Source organism: Hemibagrus wyckioides, linkage group LG11 (genome assembly GCF_019097595.1).
Source record: "Hemibagrus wyckioides isolate EC202008001 linkage group LG11, SWU_Hwy_1.0, whole genome shotgun sequence".
NCBI lineage: Eukaryota > Metazoa > Chordata > Actinopteri > Siluriformes > Bagridae > Hemibagrus > Hemibagrus wyckioides.
The window spans coordinates 21206887-21232600 of record NC_080720.1 but is presented as its reverse complement, the minus strand read 5'-3'; the positions used below and the strand labels follow the sequence as shown (position 1 = coordinate 21232600).

At 37.9% G+C, this 25714-nt stretch overlaps 2 protein-coding genes across 5 annotated transcripts in view; both read left to right on the top strand.

The window, feature by feature from the left end:
• sema3fa (sema domain, immunoglobulin domain (Ig), short basic domain, secreted, (semaphorin) 3Fa) overlaps window positions 1-14186 on the top strand; it is a 54477-nt gene extending 40291 nt beyond the window's left edge. For both annotated transcript variants that reach the window (XM_058403068.1, XM_058403067.1), the window contains 13 exons: window positions 562-655; window positions 862-981; window positions 1555-1694; window positions 2641-2755; window positions 5536-5605; window positions 6315-6459; window positions 7535-7757; window positions 9557-9645; window positions 9731-9772; window positions 10042-10199; window positions 10937-11004; window positions 11100-11233; window positions 12022-14186. In XM_058403068.1, the coding sequence (XP_058259051.1) occupies window positions 562-655; window positions 862-981; window positions 1555-1694; window positions 2641-2755; window positions 5536-5605; window positions 6315-6459; window positions 7535-7757; window positions 9557-9645; window positions 9731-9772; window positions 10042-10199; window positions 10937-11004; window positions 11100-11233; window positions 12022-12447 (1824 nt within the window). In that variant the 3' untranslated portion in view covers window positions 12448-14186. The remainder of the gene's footprint in view (window positions 1-561; window positions 656-861; window positions 982-1554; window positions 1695-2640; window positions 2756-5535; window positions 5606-6314; window positions 6460-7534; window positions 7758-9556; window positions 9646-9730; window positions 9773-10041; window positions 10200-10936; window positions 11005-11099; window positions 11234-12021) is intronic.
• Window positions 14187-16213: 2027 nt separating this feature from the next.
• Window positions 16214-25714, top strand: part of uba7 (ubiquitin-like modifier activating enzyme 7) — a 41703-nt gene continuing 32202 nt past the window's right edge. For all 3 annotated transcript variants that reach the window (XM_058404119.1, XM_058404118.1, XM_058404120.1), the window contains exons 1-13: window positions 16214-16371; window positions 16809-16977; window positions 17151-17285; window positions 17981-18087; window positions 18374-18464; window positions 20334-20463; window positions 20609-20706; window positions 21254-21415; window positions 22034-22198; window positions 22340-22453; window positions 23464-23544; window positions 24525-24680; window positions 24954-25119. In XM_058404119.1, the coding sequence (XP_058260102.1) occupies window positions 16328-16371; window positions 16809-16977; window positions 17151-17285; window positions 17981-18087; window positions 18374-18464; window positions 20334-20463; window positions 20609-20706; window positions 21254-21415; window positions 22034-22198; window positions 22340-22453; window positions 23464-23544; window positions 24525-24680; window positions 24954-25119 (1618 nt within the window). In that variant the 5' untranslated portion in view covers window positions 16214-16327. The remainder of the gene's footprint in view (window positions 16372-16808; window positions 16978-17150; window positions 17286-17980; window positions 18088-18373; window positions 18465-20333; window positions 20464-20608; window positions 20707-21253; window positions 21416-22033; window positions 22199-22339; window positions 22454-23463; window positions 23545-24524; window positions 24681-24953; window positions 25120-25714) is intronic.

Genomic DNA, 25714 nt, shown 5'->3' with positions numbered 1-25714 from the left:
AGATGCAATGATTGTTACTAACCTAAGAAGCATGGAGGATTGCTTTACATACTGATACTCCAGATCATTATGTAACCTAACACTTTTATCAGTGCTATTGATGAGGAATTTTAACAATTCTGCAACGGAAGGACTGGTGTATTTTGCATTATGTGTATGGATTGTGGTTTGTAGAGTGGATTGTGTGCTGCCACATTATGAGAATATACTGTAGTGAGTAAATAATGAATGCAGTGTGGCTTCATCCAGCCAGCCAACCTCTGCACTATCGATGCATTGCTTTGTGTTATTGAGCGGTGTAACGTTATATGTAAAATGTCACACTGCATGTTGTTGTTTTTTTACAGCATTCGATAGAATCCAAAAATTCCTGCAGAAACAAAATTTCTCTGAAATTTTACACTTTCAATATGAAACATTATGTTATGGGATGTCAGATGGTGACAGTGGGAAAACCAGGAAAGCTCTATGTAGCTGAGACAAAATAGCAATCAATAATGTTACTTCTAATGTACACTGTAGACCCATTAATGTGGATTCGCATGTTTCCCCCCATTCCAGGAATACATCTTTCGCCTGGAGCCGGGTAAAGTGGATTCTGGGAAAGGAAAATGCCCATTTGACCCCAAATTAAACAGTGTCTCTGCGCTGATCAGTAAGAACCTTAGCCATACCTGTGCACTCACTTTTTTTCCTTCACCCAGGCCTGCATTTACAGAGCTCTTCACTTGTATACTGTAGCTCCACTCACACAAACGTGCATATTCATTCATCCTGTGCCTGTGGGATCCAGTTAGAACGTCTTTAATGCTTGTGTATCCATTTCCTCTTCTCTGTTGGTCTCTGTGTCTCTTTGGACAGATGGCCAGCTCTACGCTGGAGTGTACATCGATTTTATGGGAACGGACTCTGCCATTTTTCGTACGCTAGGGAAACACACGGCCATGAGGACTGACCAGTACAACTCACGCTGGCTCAATGGTATGAACATAACACACTGAGCCACACACTTGAGAATGGAAAATAATAGTGTGATGTGTATGAGGTGTTTTTGCCTAATCTCCCCTTATATCACACTTTTTATATCACACTTTATATCACTATTACGTTACATGATCAGAGATGCAGAGACACATATCAGAGTTTCTCTCTTTGTGATTAATACGATAGATTGATAGATAGACAGACAGACAGATAGATAGTTAGACATACTGACAGATAGAGAGATAGATAGACAGACAGATAGAGACATAGATAGATAGATAGATAGATAGATAGATAGATAGATAGATAGATAGATAGATAGATAGATAGATAGATAGATAGACAAAGATATAGATAGATAGATAGATAGATAGATAGATAGATAGATAGATAGATAGATAGATAGATAGATAGATAGATAGATAGATAGATAGATAGATAGATAGATAGATAGATTATACATACATACATACATACATACATATACAGACTGACATACAGACATAAACATCCAAATATTTTTCACCACCTCTTTCTTGTCATTTTCTCCTTCCTGTCCATGCTCCCCAGATCCCACATTTGTCCACGCACAGCTCATACCAGACAGTGCAGAGAAAAACGACGACAAGCTGTACTTTTTCTTCCGGGAGAAGGCTTCAGAGATGGGTCAGACCCCTATGACTCAATCACGAATTGGCAGGATCTGTCTGGTGAGATACACATACATGTACATCACTCATCAATATCACATACACAGACAGGCACATTCTGCATATAAGCACTTTTTCAGAAACAAGTGGAGATTCATTTAGACATCCCATAATTTTCACTATTCATATCCTGAGTCAGCTGCTCTGATCTAGTGTTTCACACCTATATAATGAGTCTTAGACTGATAGTTATCTATGGTCATGTTTATCAGCCATATTGTAATAATTATTCTTATTCTTATTTCCTCAAATCCATTCTTTTCTGTTTGAACGTTTGTAACGTGTGGGTAGTTGTTGGCTGCTGGTTACTGGGCATTGCCATGTCTCATTATTGGAGTTGGCGACCGTCCATAGCAGATGGGTCTAAGCAGTGCTCAGAGGCAATGTTTACAACCATACCCCACCCCACCCATGCAGCCCACACATATACTACACCACATGAGTGTGAGAGATTCCTATATAAAACCCTTTGTCTTGTTATTAACATTAGTTGAAACAGAAATGGTACAATTTTCCTTGGTTCATGGAGCCTGGGTCAGATTACTCCATAATATTTTTCTGGGTCAGATTACTCCATTTTTTTTAAAAAGAAAAGGAGATTTTAGAAAAAGAGAAAATTAATGCAAATTTCTTGTTTTGTTCTGGGTTTTTTTAATGAGAATAATGAAAAATACAGAGATTTAATAAGCTATTGAAACGTCTGCCTGATTTTCACATGCACATGCAGAGGAGTCCAAAAGTCTGAGACCACTAGTGAGTGTGAAGAGATACCAGTTTAGTATCAATATAACAGACAGTTTTGGAAAACTAAATGCAGCTCTCTGAATCATGGAGACTGACAGAAAATGAGACAAAATACACAAGCATAGTGTGTAAAAATATATTTATTTGAACAATATATTGTCACATATATAGTACCTAAAGCTTACATCTTGTGTCTTTACAGAATGATGATGGAGGTCACTGTTGTTTGGTTAACAAGTGGAGCACCTTTCTGAAGGCTCGACTAATCTGCTCCGTAACTGGGGCTGACGGCATCGAGACACACTTCGACGAGCTCCGTAAGATTGTCTCATTTTTTTGGTTTGGAAAGGGGTTGGATTTTGCATCTAGGTTTTTACGTTTATAAATATACCAGATACTTAACTGTATATAAATATGATGTTATATATTTTCAGTAATTTCATCCACTTACAAAAAAGGTGTAGTTACAATGGATACATTAGATGTGAAAGGTGTGTTGCTGTGTTATCGAATCAAATCCGCTACTGAGGGACTCTTACTGAGTGTTTCAGTGGTAGAAATTATCATCTGATTGCCGGCTTGTGTGGATTGAGACATGCGATGTATCAGTGACAAAGAGGTGTCCCAGCAGACAGTTAGCACATTGTTAAAACCTAGTGTGAGTTTTAAAAAAACCCTAGTGTGCCAACAGACCTTGAAAGCAGCTGCAAAGAAAACTGCACAGAGCCATCAAATTAGCAATACATCCTAACGTTTAATACCAAGAAATCACACAGGATAGTAAAACACATATAGATGATAAAAATACTGTCTGTGCTCTTTCTGTTAAAAAAAAGTATATATTTGCAGACTTTTATATTTTTCAATCCTTCTCGGATTTAAATCACACGTATCTCTCGGTTGTGGTGTTGTTGTTTTTTTTAAACTCATTTTCACATTGTCACTGTGGTGATAGTCATCATCCTACAGGCCCAGTTTTCTAGGACAGTGCTTTCCCAGTTCAGGAGGTGTTTCATATCTGCTAAATATCTAAATCAGAGGCTGTGTGTATGGAGTGTGCATGTTCTTGCTTTGCTTCCTGTATTTGCTCTGTGTACTCTGGTTTCCTCCCCCAGTACAAATACATGCCTAGGCTGCTTGGAAACAATAAATTGTCTGTAAGGCGTGAACGGATGGGTGGATGGATATCTCCATCATCCATCTATTTATTTTCTGTACTGCTTATCCAACACACAGTCTCAGGAAACCCTGAGTCCCATGGGTGCCAGCAAAATTCATGGTACAGTCAGACACACTTACACTTCCTTTCGCACCCAGCAGACAATTTAGAGACACCAGTCAGCCTATAATTCATGCCTTTGCAGTAGCCCAAGGTGTCCCTCGCCCCCTGCTCCCTGCTCTGAGTCCCCTGGTATAAATTCCAGGTTCCCCGAGACCTTGTATAAGATAAGTTGTAGAGAAAATAAATGGATATATATGAAGCTGTTTGAGTTCATCCCCAATTCATTTTTTTTCATTGAGTTGGTGTGAATTAAGAGATCTCCAGGGAATGAAGGAAGCCCTGATCCAGCTCATTTATATAAAGCATTCAAGTTGGATATATTGACTGCTATAGCTCTCCAGAGTCTTCCATTTGGAAACAGTCATTTCTGTTCTTTTTTTCTCATGTCAAAGTGCTTCTTTTTCTTTCAAGTTAAGTGCTAGAAGTAAAATAACAGGCCAAATGGGTTTCCAATGTCAGAAGGAAATCTCTGGAGTGATCTCCATTCAGTTTGAAATGTATACCCATAATAGTGAAGTACACTTTAGAAAACTGGGTATAGACCTGAAAAAGCATAGGCCTTCTTTACACACTTTGTATGTGTGTATGCCATTTGTATGTGTTGTTTCTGTGAATGTGTATATGACTGTGTGAATCTGTGAATGTATTACTTAGCCAGGTTTGCCAGAAGGTAAGGGAGTCTTGCCCAGCTTTTGATTGACAGGGTGAAACAGAATTGGGCAATAAATCCAGCAGAAACAACCAGTCTTCCTCTCTTTTAGCCACAATTGAATCCAAATGTGTGAAGCATGGATTTTTTATCGCTTCTGCAGGCGCTCAAATCAGCAAAGTGCTTGCTTCGGGCCCGGTTCATTTCAGTTATCACATTCCATGCCGACTTTTCTCTTCCTCCTCCCTCATCTTGGCCTCCAGCTTTCCTCCTTGCTAGTGTTTATTCTATTTCTGTGATTGTGTGGAAGGAATTCACTCCTGAAAGGACCGTTTGACCTCATGTTTTCCCATGTCGACTCAGGGCCAGTGAGGATTTTATGGCTATTTGCTTTTCGAAGGATGCGTTAGCAAGAGTGCTGTTTCATATAATGAGCCTGGAGCTTTCAGTGCGGTCCAGGTTTCTGATTAATTTGAGTCTGATTATCTGTGACAGTCTATGCGTCTGTGGTCTTCTCCTGTCTTAGCCTGATAGAATGTTTCAATCTTCTGACTCTTCTTTTTGTCCTTCTGTTTTGTGCCTTTGCCCAGTGTATGGTCCTTCCCTTAGAATAGATTATACAGCAACACATAATAAAGTGACATTTTTACATGTCAAATGTTACATAATTAGCATATACCATGATCTGATCCGAGACACAAAAAGAGTAATATAAATAAAAGAGCATATGGAATTAAAAAATTAAATTGCAGTGACTGCATTGGGGATTCATGATTGACTTGAACATTCTAGATATTACTTACCAACCCCCTCTCCTCATCTCTCTCCCTCTCTCTTTCTTTCTCTCTCTCTTTCTTTCCTTCTCTGCCACTTTACAGTCTTATAGCACTCAAGCATGTCCAGCAGTATGTACTTTTCCCTCTTGTCATATTAACCTTCTTTTTCATTTTGGCTCAGTACACCTTCTCTAGCCTTCAGGGGTTAATTTACTGCGTCTATGTGTATGGGAGAGTCTGCAAGAGAGACTATATGAACCTTATGAGAACTTTATAGGATTTTCTTTATTTCACATTTCTTTCTCAGCTCTTTTCCCTGTAGACTCTTTTGGCAGTATTGATCTGTATCTGATCACAGAACACCTCAGACTAAGCCTGTGCATTTTTCAGGGGATGTCTTTATTCAGAAGACTCAAGACACCAAGAATCCAGTCATTTATGGAGTCTTCTCAGTGTCTGGGTAAGTATCAGTGAATGTAACATACAGTCTTGTATGCTTGATACAACACTACTCAGTGATCAGACTTATCAGATTGGCAGGAAAGCATGAATTGTGCTTTCTTTCATATCCAAGCTGCCAGGACAGCAGATTTACTGCGAATGTTTGCAATCTAATATGGTTTGGCCAATCTAGTAGGTTTATACAGGAAACAGTTCACATGTCATCAAGAGAATGAGAAACAGAATATTGCTCCTTGTATGTTATATCACAGCAATCAGTGTAATGAATGACGTTGGAATTCAGCACAAGCACAGAGGCCTCCAACAGGAACAGCAGGCAGTTTAAGCAAGGTTCACATACAAAAATATATAAATATACAGCGAATAACAGGGATCAGTGTTGACGAGTTTATTTTCTAGTCTTTCCGTTTCAGATTAAATCAGTGATGCCTCCAGGCTTTGTCTAAGCTTTGTAAAGCCAAACGCACACTGCTACATGGTAATGAAAAATGTGTTGTCTTTCTGCTGCAGGGCAGGAGTGCTTTCACAGCTCTCTCTCTCTCTCTCTCTCTTTCTGTCACTCGCTCTGTTTATTCCATAATCACGTGTACCTTTCTGCATTTTTTATGCACAAGACCACAAAAGAATGTGCATGGGTGAGCAATAATATGTAAACCTTTAATAGCTCAAAATGACTTATGATGAGTCATTAACTCTCTCCTCTACAGGTCAGTGTTTAAGGGTTCAGCCATATGTGTGTATTCCATGGCTGACGTGCGTATGGTCTTTAACGGCCCCTTTGCCCACAAGGAAGGTCCAAACTACCAGTGGATTGCCTACCAGGGGAAAATCCCTTACCCACGGCCTGGGACAGTAAGCATCTCTCTTTCTTTTTCTCTCTCTCTCACACATGCACATATTTCAGCACACAGAGACAATCCAATATACTGTAATACATGTTCTTAATACAGTATTCCAGTTTAGTGGAACAGCTTGCCAGCTATTGCAGGGAAAATGCAATTCTTTCTTTTTTTTTCTCATACTCTACTTTTTTCCCATATTTGTCATGTGGTGTTTTTTAGTTTTATTTGTTCTCTAGTTTGTTCTCACATCCTTCATCGTATGTCTTGTGCATTGTACAATACAAATTTAGTCATTTAGAAGTTGTCATTGTTGTTTAGCTCACAAAAATTGATTTTTCACTTGACTTTTGTGTTGACAGTTGTTTAATTTTGTAGGGCCACACATGATATCTAATGAGTATACATTTCTGGAGATGCCCGTGAGAAATTTTGGCTTAAGGGCAGCCTGGGAACATAGTGAGGAAGCATGTGTTTACAAATATCCAAATGCAGCATCAAAGCTTAATAGAAGCAGCGATTAGAAAAAGGTGGCTTGTCCGACCAACTACAAGCATATGGTAGCATGCGGGCGGATTTTAGAGAGAAAGCCTGTGGGTGTAGTGTTGTTTGCTCTCATTCTCACCACAATTTACTACCAAGTTTTTGAAGGACTGTCTCAGCGAGAGACATGCAGTCCCATAAGAGATCAAGCCTGGACCCGTGAGATGAAATTATTCTTGTTAGGCATCTCCTAGAAGTCTGGGCTTGGACAGCATTAATATGTTTCTAGACTAAATCCCAAATTCCTCTCCTTGTGACAAATGAAAAACAGATTCACTGTATCTAAGCATCTGAAGCTTATGAAAGCATCTGTACTCTACTGTGAATTTTAGATATTTTACATTTTTATTATAGCTACCTTTATCCTTCATTCTCTTTCACACTCATTTTCTCTGTCTTCACCTGTTTTCTGATCATTTTTCTCTTGTATTCTACATAATTTGTGCTGCTGTAACGATGTTGTGAATATAGAAGTAGGATGGACACACACACACACACACACACTGTAGTACACAATCCACTTAGCGTTTCTCTTCTCAACTCAGTGTCCAGGAGGGACGTTTACCCCCAACATGAAATCCACTAAAGATTACCCAGATGAGGTGATCAACTTCATGCGGAACCACCCCACCATGTACAATGCCGTGTATCCAGTACACAAGCGCCCCCTGGTGGTGCGCACCAATGTCGATTACGAGTTCACCACTATCACCGTGGACCAAGTTGCAGCAGCAGATGGCAGTTACGAGGTGCTTTTCTTAGGAACAGGTGAGACAACTGTATATATAAGCATGACAAATAGAATGAGAAATACTGAGTCTTAAAAAAGCTACTCATGACAGTAAATGCTTACAATTCCCATCCACTTTAGTCAGAACAGCTGCTCATTTATGCCAGTCAGCCAATTATGTGGCAGCACAATGCATAAAACCATACAGATACAGGTCAAGAGCGTCCGTTAATGTTTACTTCAAACATCAGAATGGGGTAAAATGTGGTAATCTTAGTGAATTTGATCATGGCATGTGTGTTGGTTCCAGACAGGCTGCTTTGAGTAATTCAGAAACTGATCTCCTGAGATTTTCATGTTTATGAGAAAAGTCAGAGGAAAATAGCCTGGTTTGATCTGACAGGAAATCTACAGTGACTCGACTACACTTTACACCTGGAATGAGCAGGAAACCATCTTAAATCACACAATATGTCAAACATTGAGACGGATAGGCTAAACCAAGACAAAATCAGGTTCCACTTGTGTCAGCCAAGCACAAGTCCACAGTGAGTGCAGACTCACCAAAAACTAGACAGTTCAAGAAATAAAGGAAATCTGGTCTTTTTTCAGTATTCTGTCATCAACAAGATGTTTCCACCTACAGAGCTGCCACATACTGGTTGTCTTTTTGTTTTTCCTCACAATTTTGTGTAAACTCTCAAGATTGTTGTGTGGGAAAATCCCAGGAGATCAGCAGTGTGTGAAATGCTCAAACCAGCCTGTCTGGCACCAACATACATACTATGATTAAAGTCACTAAAATCACATTTTTCCCCATTCTGTTTAATGTGAACATTAACTGAAGCTCTTGGAAACCGGCACAATTTTATACATTGTACTGCTGCTACATGATTGGATAAGTGCAAAAATGAGCAAAGAGTGACCAATAAAATGGCAGTATTTGGACTTAATGAAGAATAAAATAATCTTGTGAGTAATCTTGTTAATTTGGCAAATAGAACAGTCTAATAGTGTATTGTTAAGTAAATAAAACAATACATTGTTAAATAAATATCGGAGCGTTTGACTGGTTCCTACTGTCCTAATAATCAGTTAAGCTACGTTCACACATTCAATGCTTTTATCTCTCCAATTCTCCATTTGCAGTATCTAGTATTCCTCTTGAACACCAATCACTTTTCTTGCTGCTAAAGTGAAACATTCTTGATGGAGAGTGTTTGTATATAAAATTCAGCAGTGTATTTATGCATCACATCACACAAGATGAAGGAGAAGCAGTGTGTGCTTTTTGTCACGGATCACATGCTCTCTACTGTCTTCACTCTCATTGCTAGTCGCTGCACCAAGTCGCTCCATATTTGCATAAAGATCAACTTTTCTCAGTTTTGTCACGACAGTGAATGTGAAGGATGTTGTCGCTCATGTTGCCAGAAGTCACCTGCTCTCAGTGAAAATGAATGACCTCCAGTCAGTCACAGTGTGAACATAGCAGACTTTTCATGGTTTTTTGAGTCATATACTGGATCCACAGACAGTGTTCATTTTCACACGTACTTTGTTACTATATACAGACAAAACATACATTACCGTAGATCAGATATATTTAAAAACATTAAAATGACTTGTAGTATTGACACCAACGTCATTAATACTAGTTTTCCATGTACAATTAAAAACAAGACTGATTTTAGTGAACTTTTATTCACAGAGCTCGAGCTAATCTGCCAAAACTCTCATCTAAACCTTCTCATGTGTTACAGACTGCTAGGAAAAAACATTTAGTCTATAAGTCATTATGTCTTTATACACTGAGTGTTGCTCTGTACAACTACAGACAGAGGCACAGTGCAGAAGGTCATTGTTCTGCCTCGAGATGATCTACAGACGGAGGAACTAGTTCTGGAGGAAGTGGAGGTCTTTAGGGTGAGTTATTTCATATATATTTTATGTTCTAGGATTGCAGAAAAGATAATAATAGCATTAATATTTCCTAATATTTTCATTGTAGGTTCCAACTCCAATAACCACAATGAAGATTTCACCAAAACGAGTAAGTATGAACTTTCTTGAAAACTTCTGAAGATACACAATCAGTTATTTTATAAATGAAAATGAATCCATTTTACATTAACACTGCACTGAATACTGAAAGGTCGTAGCTCATAGGGAAAGACATAAATTCAGTTTTTAATCATCACAAGGAGATGCAGATGAAATATTATAGAGTTGGAGCAAAGGCAAAGAAAAAAAAAACAGGAAGTTAACACAAAGATTTTCAGCCACTAAACAACTAGTGTGTTTGTGGTCTGATTTCTACAGCAACAGCTGTATGTGAGCTCAGCAGTGGGAGTGACTCACCTGGCATTACACAGATGTGATGTGTACGGTGAGGGTTGTGCAGACTGCTGCCTCGCCCGGGACCCTTACTGCGCTTGGGATGGCAAGTCCTGCTCCCGCTACTCCACCAACCACAAGAGGTGTGTGTGTGTGTGTGTGTGTGTACATGCAATACAATAATGGGAAGCTCTGTAAAAGTGATGATTGTGCACATACCTCCTTTACTACAGTGTTGCTCTGCCAAGGTTTTTTTATTGACCTTATATTCCATCTGTCCACATTTATTAGTCAAGTCAAGTCAAGAAGCTTTTATTGTCATTTCAACATTTCAAACAAATACCACTGGTGCAGTAGACAGTAAAATGAAACGACGTTCCCTCAAGGATCATGGTGCTACATAAAACACAGGGCTACAAGAGACAACACAAAACTAAGCACACTACACAGTAGAGGCTAAAGTGCAAACGTGTGTAAGACAGTGCAGTATAATCAGAATAATTGCAAGAAAATTTAAAGGGAGTGCAATGAATGACAGTTGATTATTAACCAATAAATGAATGAATGAATGTCAGTGTGGGAGTGTGTGTGTGGGTGGGTTGGTGTCAGTCCAGTCTCTTGGTATATTATTCAATAAAATGAAGTGTAAATGATAAAAAGTATAGAACATGTAGTACTCTGGGGAGTATCACTGTGTACAAATAAACAGTGTACATTCATTTGCATTTGCAAATCTTATTTTTCTACTGGAATACATCAAATTTTACTATTAGTGAAATCAATTTAATTCCATTTTTGAATGCCAAGCATCTGAAACTTGTCCAATTACAAAAGAGATTGTTGATTTTTGTTCTTCGGCTCTGATTCTCTGTTCGTCTAGACGCAGCCGAAGACAGGATGTGAAGTACGGCAATCCGATTAGACAGTGCAGAGGCTACAACTCGAACGGTGAGGAATGACTTCTAAGCAGCAGTATGAGTTACACAGCGTAACTCCTCTTACATACTCGGTCCTACTGAGCGCTTTTTCTTTTTCTTTCTCAGCCAATAGAAACACTCTGGAGGCAGTGCAGTATGGAGTAGAGGGAAGCACGGCGTTCCTGGAGTGCCAGGCCAGGTCTCCTCACGTGTCCATCAAATGGCATTTTCAGAAGGAGAACAGTGACAGGAGACGAGAGGTTTGTAGTTTTTCTCATCACAGATTGCTGCTTTATAATTCTCACATTTACTTAATCCATCATACTCAGTTTATGTAGCTGTGGTTCCTTTTATTACTTACACTGAGTAGATTCAAAAATGTATTATTACTTCACACTTTAATGATTTTAGCTTGGCTAGTGAGGCCTTTGTATTATATTAATAGATACTGTGGTTAGCCCATTCCTGTGTGTCTCTGTGTGTCTAGAGTTTGCATGTTCTCTCCATGCTTCAGGGATTTCTTCCATATAGTCTAGTCTTCTTCCTCTGTCCAAAGACATACATTGTGGACTGATTGGAATCTTTAAATTGGCTGCAGTGTGTGTGATTGTGCTTTGTGATGGGTTGGCACACCATCCAGGGTGTCCTTTGTCTGGGTTTCCTGGGATAGAATCCATTCTCTTTTTCCCTCGCCTGTGTAGGATAATCAGTTCAGAAAATAGATGGATGGATATAAAAAGAGCACTGGTCATTTTTTGGCTTGAGTATCACTTGATTTAATATCACCTAAAAAAAAAGTGCTTGTGGTTTTTTAACTTTTGAAAGCAGTCCAATTCAGAACAACTTGCAACCACTTTCTATAGGATTTGACATAAGATAAGAAACCATTTTGTGAGAGCACAGCTAAAATACCACATTACTACCAAGTACATGTTGGTTTAATGAAATCATAAAATGTTGTAAGGTTTAAGAAGGGTGTTATCTTTTTAAGTATTTGTTATTATTATTACTATTATATTGATATGTTTACCATTTGTTTTTCTTACAGATTCGTTCAGATGGACGTGTGTTGCACACAGATCAGGGCCTGCTTTTACGCTCCCTGCAACTCTCAGATGCTGGCACCTACCAGTGCACAGCCACAGAGAAGAACTTCAAGCACACACTGGTCAAGCTGCAGCTGCTTGTGCTCTCGGTGCGCACTGTCAACAACATCCAAATGGAGACGGGAGCCTCTATACCTGCCATGCCTGCTGTTCCCCTACAGACCAGTGCCTGGACACCCAGTGCTGAACAGTACAAAGACCTGCTGACCATCCTGAGCCAGCCTGAGATGGGCTTAATCAACCAGTACTGCCAGGACTACTGGCAAATCGCTGAGCATGACAAGAAAGACCTATACGAAGCCAAGGAGCAGCGCAAACCACGGAACCGGAGACACCACGAGACCCAGAGGAGCTCAGCCGAGACATGAGTAGGAGGCTGACGAGGCCAGGAACAGAAACACAGACACATAGAGTACATGCATCCACAAGACTCAAGCAAAAAAACAAAAAAAAAAAAACTCCAACTCGCTGAAACACGTTACACATGAAAATAAGTTAAACCACAGTGTGACCGATGGACTAAGTGGACACATTAGAGCAGCAAGAGTAGGCAGTATTTATTGTAGTTTGTACATAGTTAGACTCTGTGGATATCTTTGTACTGAGAGCACAAAAAGAGAGAGAGAAACAAACTGTTTTGTGTATATGATTCTTCTGTGCAGATATTTTATTATTGTTATTCTTCGTATAGCATATTTATTATAGTGTTCTTGTCCTAATGAACTGTGTGATTGTATTATGCGGGAAGGCAAAAGCACAGTTGTATATACTGAGTGGATAAATACTCATGGTGCCTCATTTATAGGAGCTCCTAATAGACCACCAGGTAATATACAAGACATTAGCTGTAACACCTATGGTTTTACTTACCAAGCCGTTTCCATGGATACAAGTTGTATTCCAAGTCAGTCACACTTTATCTATGATTTAGCTCATTATGTAACGGGGCACATTACACTTCCTTGTCCAGTGTCCAAAGTGAGAGGAAAAACCCAGTTTGTTAGACCAATAAGACATGAGCAGCTCCTCTTAAAGATGTTTATTCCATCAGCATTTATTTAGCATTGGGAATACACAAATGGATTGAACATGTGCCTCATACAAACCTAACGAGCAATTTATTAAAAGAAAAGCATTTTCTTCTAGACAATGGTTTTTCCATAGAGTAGGTTGCATAAGGATTCACCCCCTGGAACCTTTCCACTTTTCCACTGTAATGTTACAACCTGGAACTGAAATAAACTTTATTGATTGATCCTAGGACACATTTTAAGCATATGATATTTTATCAGTAGTTGATGGCCATGAGTTTATTGCTCTATTTTGCCACTAGTAAAAAACTGTCTAAATTTTTCAGTTCAATTACAGTTCACAAGACGATCTCGGTTTAGAGCCAGGGTTTCTAACTTTATTTGGTTATCAAGATGACAACCTTTCTCGACACCCCTGCTTTATCTATCCTTGTAAATGTTTGAATATTTACGTAGTCAAACTCATGTATAATAATATCTCTCTGAGGAAAGAAAATTCACACAGACTAAGATAACACTGTGTACAGTTGACCAGCTCTACACAGTACATCAACTTTACGTCTTTGTAATGGTCTTGATCTTCCATGTCTATATGACTACATGTGCAGAATTCTTTTGTAAGTCACCAGGTGTGGTTCGAACCCAAACGGACATCCCATGTAGTAACCACATGCTTTTTAGTCACGTTGACAAATTATTTGTAAATAGTACATACAATTATTGCACGCACAAGAACTAGGTACACTAAATTACAGAACGCATAGGATTCAAATCAGAACGTTGTTTCTCTTTTTTTTCCCCCAAATTAAAAAAAGGATATTGAAAGAGTACGCCCTATTGTGATAACCTTGCATATCTTTAGAACAGAGAAATCAAGGAAAGCACTTTTATCCACCTTATCCGGTCAGTTAGACTGTCGTCCCAGAGTTTTAGGAGAATTGTTCTCATTTTTGCATGAAATGGTTTTGTACTGTACAGCTTTATTAGTTTTAAAAACCCAGTTACGTTGTTGTGTAGATGTTTATGGATGGTCTTTTATGTAAAAAAAAATCACTTTATGCGAAAAACCACAAACATAGAGACTGATTTAAAGGAACAGAGTACTACTTTATGCACAAGACAAGGTGTTAGGAAGCTAAGTGGACTTCACTCTCGTGTCTCTCTTGCCTTTGTCTTGTGTACTTGCTTGACTCGTGGTAAAGCAGGCTGCTTCAAATGACTGTTGTACAATATCGGGGGTTCTGTTTGTAATACATTGTATACCACTGTGGTTTGTCTTTCATTTTGTCTTTTCTAATATTTTCTGTGTATAAAATATTATTGGAAATAGATGTACTTCAAAGTTAATGTTATGGTACTGACTTTACTGTGCTTTTTTTCTTTTATTGTTGTTGTTGACTAAATAAAGTTCTATATTTTATAACAAAAAAAATCATATAGCACGCAGTTTGTGTATATGCACAATTAGGTCCATTTCGGCCAGATTTCTTTTTTGACAGTAATGAATTAATATCTAATTAATACTATAAACATATGCAATGGAAAACAAAATTCTTTGCGTTATTATTCAAGGTGTGTTAGTTAAAGGACTCAACAGCAGTTGTGAAATGCTACTTGTCTGACATGTTAGACACATTCAGCATGCTTGAAGGTATTTCGTTTTCATTTTATTTCAGTACAATGCAGCACGTCTGAAACGTAACTGTAATCACTGTATTCCAGAAATAGCACATACATTTCATATACATAAGATGTGTTGCAACAAAAGTGATAAGAAATAAGAGATTTGATGCTAAGACTTTCTTTCAGAGCAAGAATTATACAGTTCTACAGCCACTTTGCTTCCTTATTTGATCAATTTATAATAGAGAGTAGGGGCTTAAATGATTTGTATAAACATAGAACTGAGGGCATGAAGCCTTTATTATCACCACACATGCATTACAGCACAGTGGAATCCTTTTCTTTGCATATCCCAGCTGAGGAAGTTGGGGTCAGAGCGCAGGGGCAGCTATGATACAGCGGGTTAAGGGCCTTGCTCAATTGCCCAACAGTCTGGGCTTGCTGGTGCTGGGGCTTGAACCCCTATCCTCCACTGAGAGCCTTAATCACTTGAGCCACTATTTCCCTATAATTGTATAATGCCCTATAGAATTCAAAATAGTCTTTATTTGTCATATTTACATTACAGCACAGTGAAATTCTTTCTTCATATATCCCATCCTTGGAGGTTGGGGGTCAGAGCGCAGGGTCAGCCATGACACAGCACCCCTGAAACAGAGAGGGTTAAGGGCCTTGTTCAAGCACCCAACAGTGGCAACTTGGCAGTGCTGGGGCTTGAACCCCCAATCTTCCAGGCAACAACCCAGAGCCTTATCCACTTGAGCTACCACCGCCCCCATAATTGTACAATGCATACAATTATGCAATTTTTAAATACTCTAAAGTCTGGCCTCGCTTAAAAAACAAAAAACAAAATGAATATTCTAAACTCTCACATGTTGTATTTGAAACAAAAATCATATTTTAACACAAAACCTCTTCATGGTTAAGAATCAGTATTTGAAAAGGGAAGCATATCCCGCGTTTGCAGCGCCATCTTGTGGACAGAATTGCTCAGTGCATGTAGTTTTCAAAATAATTGGATACTGACCACAAAACAGTGCTGTTTAAGGCTGAAGAAGCGGCATCGTGGTCTATACAGAATATTTTATAAAACCCTTTAATACAAATAGACAGCCATTAAAAAATTTGCAATTTATCCTGACATAATTTTTCGTAAATATCATAATAATAAGCGGAATTAATTCAGTCCATTCATTGTGCATGGGAGCGTTTCCTATCCAAGACAAAAGCATATACTGCTTATAGTATTATTATTATTATTATTATTATTATTATTATTATTATTATTATTATTATTATATTGTTGTTGTTGTTTCAACATGATGACAATGTTGGTGGGGGTTGCTTAAAAGTCCAATTCTCAAAGAAAAAAGTAATGCATGAAAATGGAAAACCTAAGTAATGAAAAGATCACTGCAGAAAGCTGACGAGGAAGTAATGCAACATGATAAATTCGTGCCTACGTGCTTCAGCTCTTTTTCCGTAACTCTGTGTGATTCAGGCAGAAACGAAAGTGAAAATGAGAAAGTGATTTCTGAGAGCTCTTTCACTGAAAACACAGCTGAGTATATCAGTATATTATTCCACAACCATGGAGCAGACTGACATAGACGAGGGGTTATATTCCCGGCAACTGTGAGTATATTATACAGTCACATCACATTCTAATGATATTAAGCTGAAACGCCGAATCCTGCGATTCACCAAGCGGATAGTTTTTGAATGAATCTGTCAGTGTGAAAGCGGACAAAAGTCACAAAACTATCATCTGTCACTGCAAAGGCTTGACGATTAGAATGATCAAGTATGTTTTTACTGAAGTTGAGTAGCTGGAACTGGATAAAGCATCTGATCTGAGGTCAGCTAAATGGTGTCCTTCATAGTGTCCAGTCTTATCCAGAAAGGTGCAGGTTTTTTTATTCCAACCAAGCAGAAACCACAGCTGGGTTTACTGAAAGCCAAGATCAGCTGATTAAACAGGTGTGGATTGCAGTGAAAATCCATACACCAACTGTTTGAGGATAAGACTGGACACCCTTGGTGTAATTTATTATTCTGAACCATTCACACAGATATGTCCTGGGCCATGATGCAATGCGGCGTATGGGAGAGGCCAGTGTACTTATTTGTGGGATGAGAGGTCTCGGGGTGGAGGTGGCCAAGAACGTAATTCTGGCTGGAGTTGGTTCAGTCACCATCCAGGATGAGGGGACGACCGAATGGGGTGACCTTTCCTCTCAGGTAATGAAACTCTGTAATTAAGATTAGATTAGAGAAACAGTAAAGTCCAGAGTGTGTTTAAATAGAGGTTGGGGGAAGAAAAACTGAAAAAATACAACAGTATATCCTGTATGTATTCCGTTTGTTGCTTCTAGTTGTTTTAACTGCATATTTTTTGTCTGTATTCTCTGTAGTTTTACCTAAAAGAGAGTGACCTGGGCAAGAACCGAGCAATTTGTTCTGAAAAACACCTTGCCCAGTTAAATAGCCATGTTCGACTTTCCATCCATACCGAAACTCCAAATAAGGACTTTTTGCACAAATTCCAGGTAGATGTGTCTTCTTACTTTTGACTTTTTTGGCATTTACTATTTAGTGTGACAGACAAACAGATCAGTATTAGATTAGTATTGCTGATATTCCAGTTTTACAGGCTTGTATGAGACAGTCCCAAGTTTATTTGTGCCACTAGAAGAACAATTTTACAATTGACCAATACCAAGCTGTTTTTGAGCCACTGTGTGATTTCATAACATAAAAACTGAACTGAAAATGAATTTTGCAGAGCGTTTTTTCTTTGCGTGTTGTTGCATCACTAAAAGGATAAATGACAGCAACTGGCTTTTTTTATCAGTGCATGTTTCCTTATATAGTTGTTTAATGGGTACTTTAATAAAATGTGATAAAAAAATAATAAATAAGATTCTATTTACTACTGCTACTGCATGGTGTTACTCCAAAGTAATTGTTTGATAGTTTATTTTTGCACCATTATGAGTAAAAAAAAAACAAAAGTGTTGCCAATTATTTTTTAATTCATTATTTTATAAGGCATGCATAAAAGGGTTAAAATAATACAGCCATCAGGTAGCCATCACGGTGTCTTGATTTACTAAACTTATACAGAAGAATTCACTAGGCATAATTAGTGTAGCCAAAAAATTATATAAATCCTGCCTTAATTAACTAGGAATAAAAGTGCAGGTATTTATCTATGTGTAAATTCTGTCCACAATGATTTTAGGTGGTGGTTCTGACAGATTCATCATTAGAAGAGCAGCTTTCAGTGGCTGCATTCTGCCACTCCAACAACATCAAATTTATTTTGGCTGACACCAAAGGACTTTGTGGGTAATGCCAACAGTTATTATTATTATTATTGTTGTTGTTGTTGTTGTTGTTATTATTATTATTATTATTATTATTATTATTATTATTATTATTAAATAATTAAGGCTGACTGGGCAAAAAAATGATTTTTAAATGTATGGAAACTACATCTACATTGTTAGTGCTTTAATGGTACTTTAGTGGTACTTATTTAACAGATAACTTGTTTTCATTTCATTATAAGACTAATGTGGTGAATTAATTTTCTTATTTAGTTTCTGTCCAATTGTTAATTGTTTAATTGTAGGCAGTTGTTCTGTGACTTTGGAGAAAATTTTCTGGTCAAAGACGCCGACGGGGATCCGCCAAATGTGTCCATGATTGCACATGTTTCCAAGGTAAAGACACAGGACTTTCGTTTTTCTACAGTGACACTCTTATATCTAAACCTGACCCTCACTTCATTCAGAGCCTTCAGAGAAAACTAAAAGTGAAACAGAAATTACAATGTGTCTACGGTTACTTTAAGGCAGTCAGGGTGTGTATGGAATGTACTGATGAGCTAAGAATGCTGCTTAGACAATTTTACTGTATGTCAAAACTTTACACTACAGCAAGCAAAACTTTACAACTCAGCAAGAGTTACACTTTAAGCTTGCCTCAAAGCTGCTTTATTAAAACTCAGGAAATTAGAAAGCAATTTGAACACTAAATAAATAAAGATAAAATCATATTATTCAATACAATCAAATACTCTTTGATTTTATAAGTGTGTTTCTGCCAGTTTCTTAATAAGCAATACTGTTAAAAAAATAATATAATAATAAATAAAATAAAATAAATATAATATATATATAATAAATAAAAAGTTGGAATAAAGTATCTCCAAAACTGCAGCTCTTGTGGGGTGTTCCCTGTCGACAGTGGTCATTATCTATCAAAAGTATCCTTTATGTCCTGTAAGTCCTTTAAATCCTTTAACCCACATAGCAGACGGGTCTGGGCCAGATCTGGCATTAAGCCGGAACTGGCTTCTGAGTTCTGGCATGGCAAGTGGTATGTCAACCAGATGCGGACCAGGTCTGGCAGTGATGGCACTATTTATATGATGGCGTGCCAGATGTGGCCCGGTTATTGTTTGGTTTATGTGGTGTGGCCCAGTGCTGGCAAACCTCTGGCAAACCAGACATGGGCCACCAAAGGGCCGTCATTCTTTGTGGTATGTGGGCCGAGTGTAAGTACATTGTGTGGGCCAGATCTGGGCCAGACTTATTTTGCTATCTGGGAAGTACCCTTTAAGTCTTGTAAGGTGCGAGGTGGGGCTTTCATGTTCTAAACAAATGACAGGTAATTCTATATCAGGGATGCAAAGCCAAAACCAAATATGGGAAGAACATTACAATGCAGTTCCTGATTTATCTATCTTTCGTTGACTCTCGGTGCAGTTCCAAGTTTATCTGCTAGAGGGTCATTGTGTTTTTGCCATTGCTTGGCACGGTTTCCCAGGCATGCATAATGAACACATAGACTAGCATTGGAAGTTTAAGGTGAATTACAGCGTCGTCAACAACATATTTCTTCTCAGAAATAAACCACAAACATTCATATATAAATTGCTTTCAGAAAGTGACTGCTCCCAAACAAGTTAACATTCAAAAGGCAATATGAAACTAGTTGTGGTTATTAAACTATGTATATACTGGGCAAATACAGATAGATGAGGTCAATAGGCTAGTTTCATTTCCCACAAAGTAACAGGTTCTTTTTTCTCATAGTCGTGAGAACGAATGATGCTGAATGAAGGCTGTCAAGCTAAGTTATATATCATTGCTCAAGAAATCACTACACTGAAAGGCATGTTGAAACATGCATGTTGAAGGCAGATGATCTGTAGTGCCTTAACTGACAAGCTTTTTTTAATATAAGTTTGCTGAGACAATCTGTAATGGACAGAGTAACAGATTTGAAGGTGAGGGAAAATATTGCAATTGTCATCGAAGGGTTTGTTGAGTCTGTCATTCCAGTGACTACTGTTAGTTATATTTTGGCTTGTTTGGTTGGGTCTTTGGACAGGCTATGTTTGGATTGGGCTTGTGCTGTGGTTCTGACCGCTTGTTGTGACTGTGATTTGTATTTGTTACAGACAGTAGAAATACCAATGCATGTATATTTAAAGAGGTTAGATGTATTGATTTAACATGTTGTGACCCCTGATCTTAAATGAGTGTGCTACACTTTGTATGAAGTGATGTCTTTATCTTACACAGGGAAATCCAGGTATAGTCACATGCACAGATGACCAGGCTGCCTTCTCAGATGGCATGCATGTTGTCTTCTCTGGGGTTCAGGGCATGACCGAGCTCAACAGCTATGGGCCTACTGAAATCAAAATGATAGGTGAGTACCATGTAACAGGAAATAGAATTGTTGTTCTAATACTAAAAGTGATAAAGAACAATTAAAATAAAACATGAATCTAATTCTTTACTTAAAATAAGGGTTGGATTATGTAGCTGTGTCTCTCATTTGTTTGTTTTTTTAGGCCACTACTCCTTCAGCATTTGTGACACTTCAAATTTCTCTGAATTTGAGAAAGGTGGCGTGGCAACTGAAGTCAAAGAAACAAAGACTCTTAGTTTTGTGAGTCAGAACTATAACAATATCTGACTTATTTATGCAATAAAATCTTATATAGTGTAGATACACTATCTCTACTTTAACAGGACTGTGTGTAAACTGCTCATTTATGCAGTTATCTATCATGTGGCAGATGTTCACATTAAACATCAGAATGGGGGAACGTTCTCTGTGACTTTTAACCGTGGCATGATTGTTGGTGCCCAATGGGCCACTTTGAGTATTTCAGAAACTGCTGATCTCCTGAGAATCTCTGACAGTCTCTAGAGTTTACACAATGTGGTGCAAAAAAAATCCTGTGTGCAGAGTCTACAGGCTGTTGGTGAGTTAGATTAGAGGAAAATTACCAGGCTGGTTTGAGCCGACATGAAATCTGTTGTAATTCAAATCAGACTTTCCCCCATTCTGATGTTAGCTGAATAAATAAACTGAAGTTCTTGACCTACATCATTGATTTTAAGCATTGTGCTGCTACCATAAATGGATAACTGCATAAAAGTTTCTAATAAAGTTAAAGGTGAGTTGCATGTGTATGTGTTGGACATGTCAGCTACCTCTAGATGTTGCTTTGAAGAAAGTGATGCAAGGTCCCGATCTATTGGTGTTCACTGACTATGGGAAAGTTCAGAAACATCAATCTCTTCACCTGGCCTTCCAAGCGCTGCAGGAGTTTCAACAGAAATACAATCGACTGCCCAAACCCAGGAACCAGGTCAGTAGTGAATCTTTTGTTGAACTGCTAAATGGCACCCAGGTGGACAGACTGACAACAATGTTATACCAGCTTTGAAGTATTTTATGAAATAACTGAAACATTAGAAATACTAAACATTCTACTGGAAAAAGGATCATATAATTTTAATTTTAATTTTAAGAATTTTATCAGCCAGGATTGATAGCTTGACTTATTGGTTAGTCACTGACCTCCAGAGATGAAAAGTACCAAAGTACAATGACTTTATTGCTGTACTTTAGTCTGGATTCAATCTTTACAATTTACAACATCTCAAAAGAAAAATCTCTTCATTCCACTCTCTACTACGGGACTGATTATCATCGCTGTCAGCACACACCTATTGCATCATTGTAATATCACAAAAATTGCTTTATGGTTTGTGTGGTATGAGTTGACAGCATCTGACATGACATTAAAATATATATATATATATATATAAAATATATATATATATATATATATATATATATATAAAAGTATATAAAACAATGACAAATATGTTAAAGATATTGATATATTGTATATACACTATGATATACAAAAAGGAATCAGAATTACAGCTAAGTCAGTGTTATGTGTTGTTTTCTTAACCAGGAGGATGCTAATCTGCTGCTCACCATGACGAAGCAGCTCAGTGAAGCTGCACAATTTGACAAGCTTGATGAGGACGTCGTGAGGAAACTGTCTTTTACTGCCAGGGGCAATTTGGCTCCCATCAATGCTTTCATTGGAGGACTGGCTGCCCAGGAGGTGATGAAGGTGAGAAAGACCAAGGCAAATGAAGTGCACTGAAAACCTGTGATGGTATCAAAAAAGGATTTTTAACCTTTATGTAGTCCTTGTTATTATATTTTTTGTTAAATTGCTGTTTAGAAAACTGTTAATGATAATGTTGTGCAGGCTTGCAGTGGGAAGTTCACTCCTCTCAAACAGTGGCTCTACTTTGATGCTCTGGAGTGCCTTCCTGAGCAGGAGGACTGTGACAGAGGGCTGACAGAAGAAGCCTGTGCTCCAGTAAGCAATAATTATTTTTCTTATTTATATTGACCAAGTACACCTTCTCATTTATGCAATTATTTAATCAGCCAATTGTGTGGCAGTATGGCAGCTCAGAAAATCATGCAGGTACGGACCAGCAACTTCAGGTAGTGTTTACATATACCATCAAAGGAAAAAAATCTCAGTGACTGTGGTATGATACCATTTGGGCTGGTTTGAGTATTTCTATAAATCTCTCTAGAGTTTACTCAGAATGGTGAAAAATAAGAGAGATCAGAGGAAACTGGCCAGATTTGTTCAAGCCAACAGGAAGAATACTGTAACTTAAATAATCAAATTTGTAAGCAAAAAAAAAAGCATTTCAGAACATCCAACACATCCATCCTTGATGTGAATGAGCCACAACGTTCCAATTATAAGAACTAAGAACAGGAATCTGAGGCAGTCACTGGCACAAGTTCACAAACAATGGACAGTTGAAGATTAAAACGAAAAAATCACCTAGCATTTTTCCGATCTTCAACTGTCCAGTTTCAGTGATCCCATCCCCAACTATAGCCTCAGTGTCCTGTTCTTGATTGACAGGAATGGAACACCCATGCCATACCTAAAGTCACTGAAATTACTTTTCTCTATTCTGATGTTTTATGTAAACATTATCCAAAGCTCTTCATCTGTATCTGCATGATTGTACACAGCTGTACAGATGTTCCTAATAAAGTGAAGTAAATTCTTGTGATCAACTCCCAATGGACATTATTGCCCTTATGGAAGAATCATTTACATTTCACATGTGGCATCATCTGAGTAATATGTGACTAATAAAACTGCATGTCTTACATCTGAATCATATGAAAAAATCTCAGCTGTGAACATTAAATCATGTTAAAAAAAAAAAAAAAAATTGTGAAAAGCCGATTGTATTTTATTATATGTATGTTATTATAGACTGATGGTACATGATATATGAAATGAAATGAAATGAAATGAAATGAAATGATATGACATGACTGTTTCCTTTGCAGAGAGACAGTCGCTATGATGGTCAGATTGCTGTCTTTGGCTCTGAATTCCAAGAGAAACTGAAGAAACAGAGGTATTTTCTGGTGAGTGCTGTTCCTCATTTTCTCCACAAGAGAGCACCAATAACTTTTGTTAGTCTACTTGCTTAAAGTTGAGTTCATAAAGATGCTGTCGGGGGAGACAGTTGTAGAGGAAATGGTTCTCAGGATGCTGATCCTGGAATTACAGTAGAATTACATATAGAAACGTAGTCAAGAGTCAATCAGCTTTTCCTGTTGAGCACTTAGCATGTACTGCTCATGTATTATGACATTCAGACCTTGTTCAGAACTGAAATCACGAGACAATTACATTAAATATATATACATATAAAATAAGTATATAAGAAGTAAGTAAGCTAAGAACATAATGAAACAAAATTTACCATATTGAAAGTTTAACATATTTAAAAGTGGAACTGCCTCCCACCTCCAGGGTTGCGGATTCGATCGATGTCTTACCTTCATTATTTTTAACAGAGAGCGAGTTGAGCTGGCACACCTGTCGGGGGAACATTAGTTGTAGTTTCTTGAACTTTCCACCTGCATATTTTTTTAACAGTTTGCATTGTCAGGGATGTTTTAGTCTTTAGTTATGTTTTTATCATTTGAGTGTTGTTTTATAATACTGCCCCTGAGTTTTAGGGTGCTCTTTAACCTTTACACTGATTGCTACTTATTCTGTGAAATTGGCCCAACCAAAAATCTTTTATAATGATACCAGGTGCAATTTGTGTGAGAATGTGTCACTGCATGTTTAATAGATTTTTATTTCAGGATATTATATAGTTATTTTGACTTAAATTCATTATTACTTCTTAAGAAATCTTTATTTCAGTCCCAATTTTACTAATTAGGTATACACAGATTACATTTAGACTGCAGAATGTTTTTGCATGCACTAAAATTGCCTCTTTTTCACCCATTAAAAATAGAAATGTGTCTTAAATTATGTACTTTTTCTCATTTGGCTACACACTGTACTGTTAATAGTTATCTGAACCAAAACATTTGTATGAAATCAGGTGGGTGCTGGTGCCATTGGCTGTGAGCTTCTGAAAAACTTTGCTCTGATTGGCCTCGGAGCTGGAGAGGGCGGCCACATCACAGTGACAGACATGGATTCGATCGAGAGGTCAAACCTGAATCGCCAGTTTCTGTTTAGGTCTGAGGATATTGGGGTAAGAAAATAAAATCATAATATTTTGTGCTTTACAGGACTGGTATAACCACAACGTAAATGTGATGAATTAATAGTGTGGTTATTTATTATTGAAAATATTATTAATTAATCGAGTAATGGACTTTGCATAATTGCACAGTGATAAAGCACAAGATCCTATTGATTTCGATTGAGATAAAGGCTTTCATCTCCCATCAACATTAGCCACACATTTAGACCAGCTGTACTGAGTCATCATTTTTTCTCTCTTTCTCATCTCCCTCTCATACAGAGGCAGAAATCAGAGGTGGCAGCTGAGGCCGTGCGTAAAATAAACCCCAGCATAAATATCACGTCTCACCAGAACCGTGTGTGTCAGGAGAGCGAGAGCATCTACACACACCAGTTCTACAGCAGCCTGGATGGAGTAGCAGCAGCACTGGATAACGTGGAAGCCCGTGAGTAATTATAGCAGCTCTGCTATTCTAGTATCTGTTTGAGGGAGTCAGTTGGTCTTGCTGTTATGAATAAAGATGACAGGATGTGAGCTCTGCAATAAGCTCAGCAAGTATTTAAGAATGCATACTTCATACTACATCATTATACATGACTGAAAGCAAAATATATGACCAGCTGTGTATCAGTGGCAATACTTACTCTTGTGGGGATGTGGTAGCTTAGAGGTTAAGGTGTTGAACTACTAAGAAGGTTGTAAGTTTGAATCCCTGGTCCACCAAGCTGCCACTGCTGGGTCCCTGACCAAGCCCCTAACCCTCAATTACTCAGCTGCCAAATACTGTGAAATGTAATATACTGAAATATGTTGGAGTGTGTTGAAAATATATTAACAAATCTGTGGAATACTTATAAATATATTTGTAAAAGTTATTAATCTTGTGTGACACATAATCTATATAAAAACATGTATATCATTTTACTTTTAAAGTGCATTTGACAAGATCAGGTTAGGCGACGTTATATTCAACACCGCATGCCGTAGCATCTAATGACTGTTCAGTATATGAGCTTAATATATTATACGATTACCGTGAT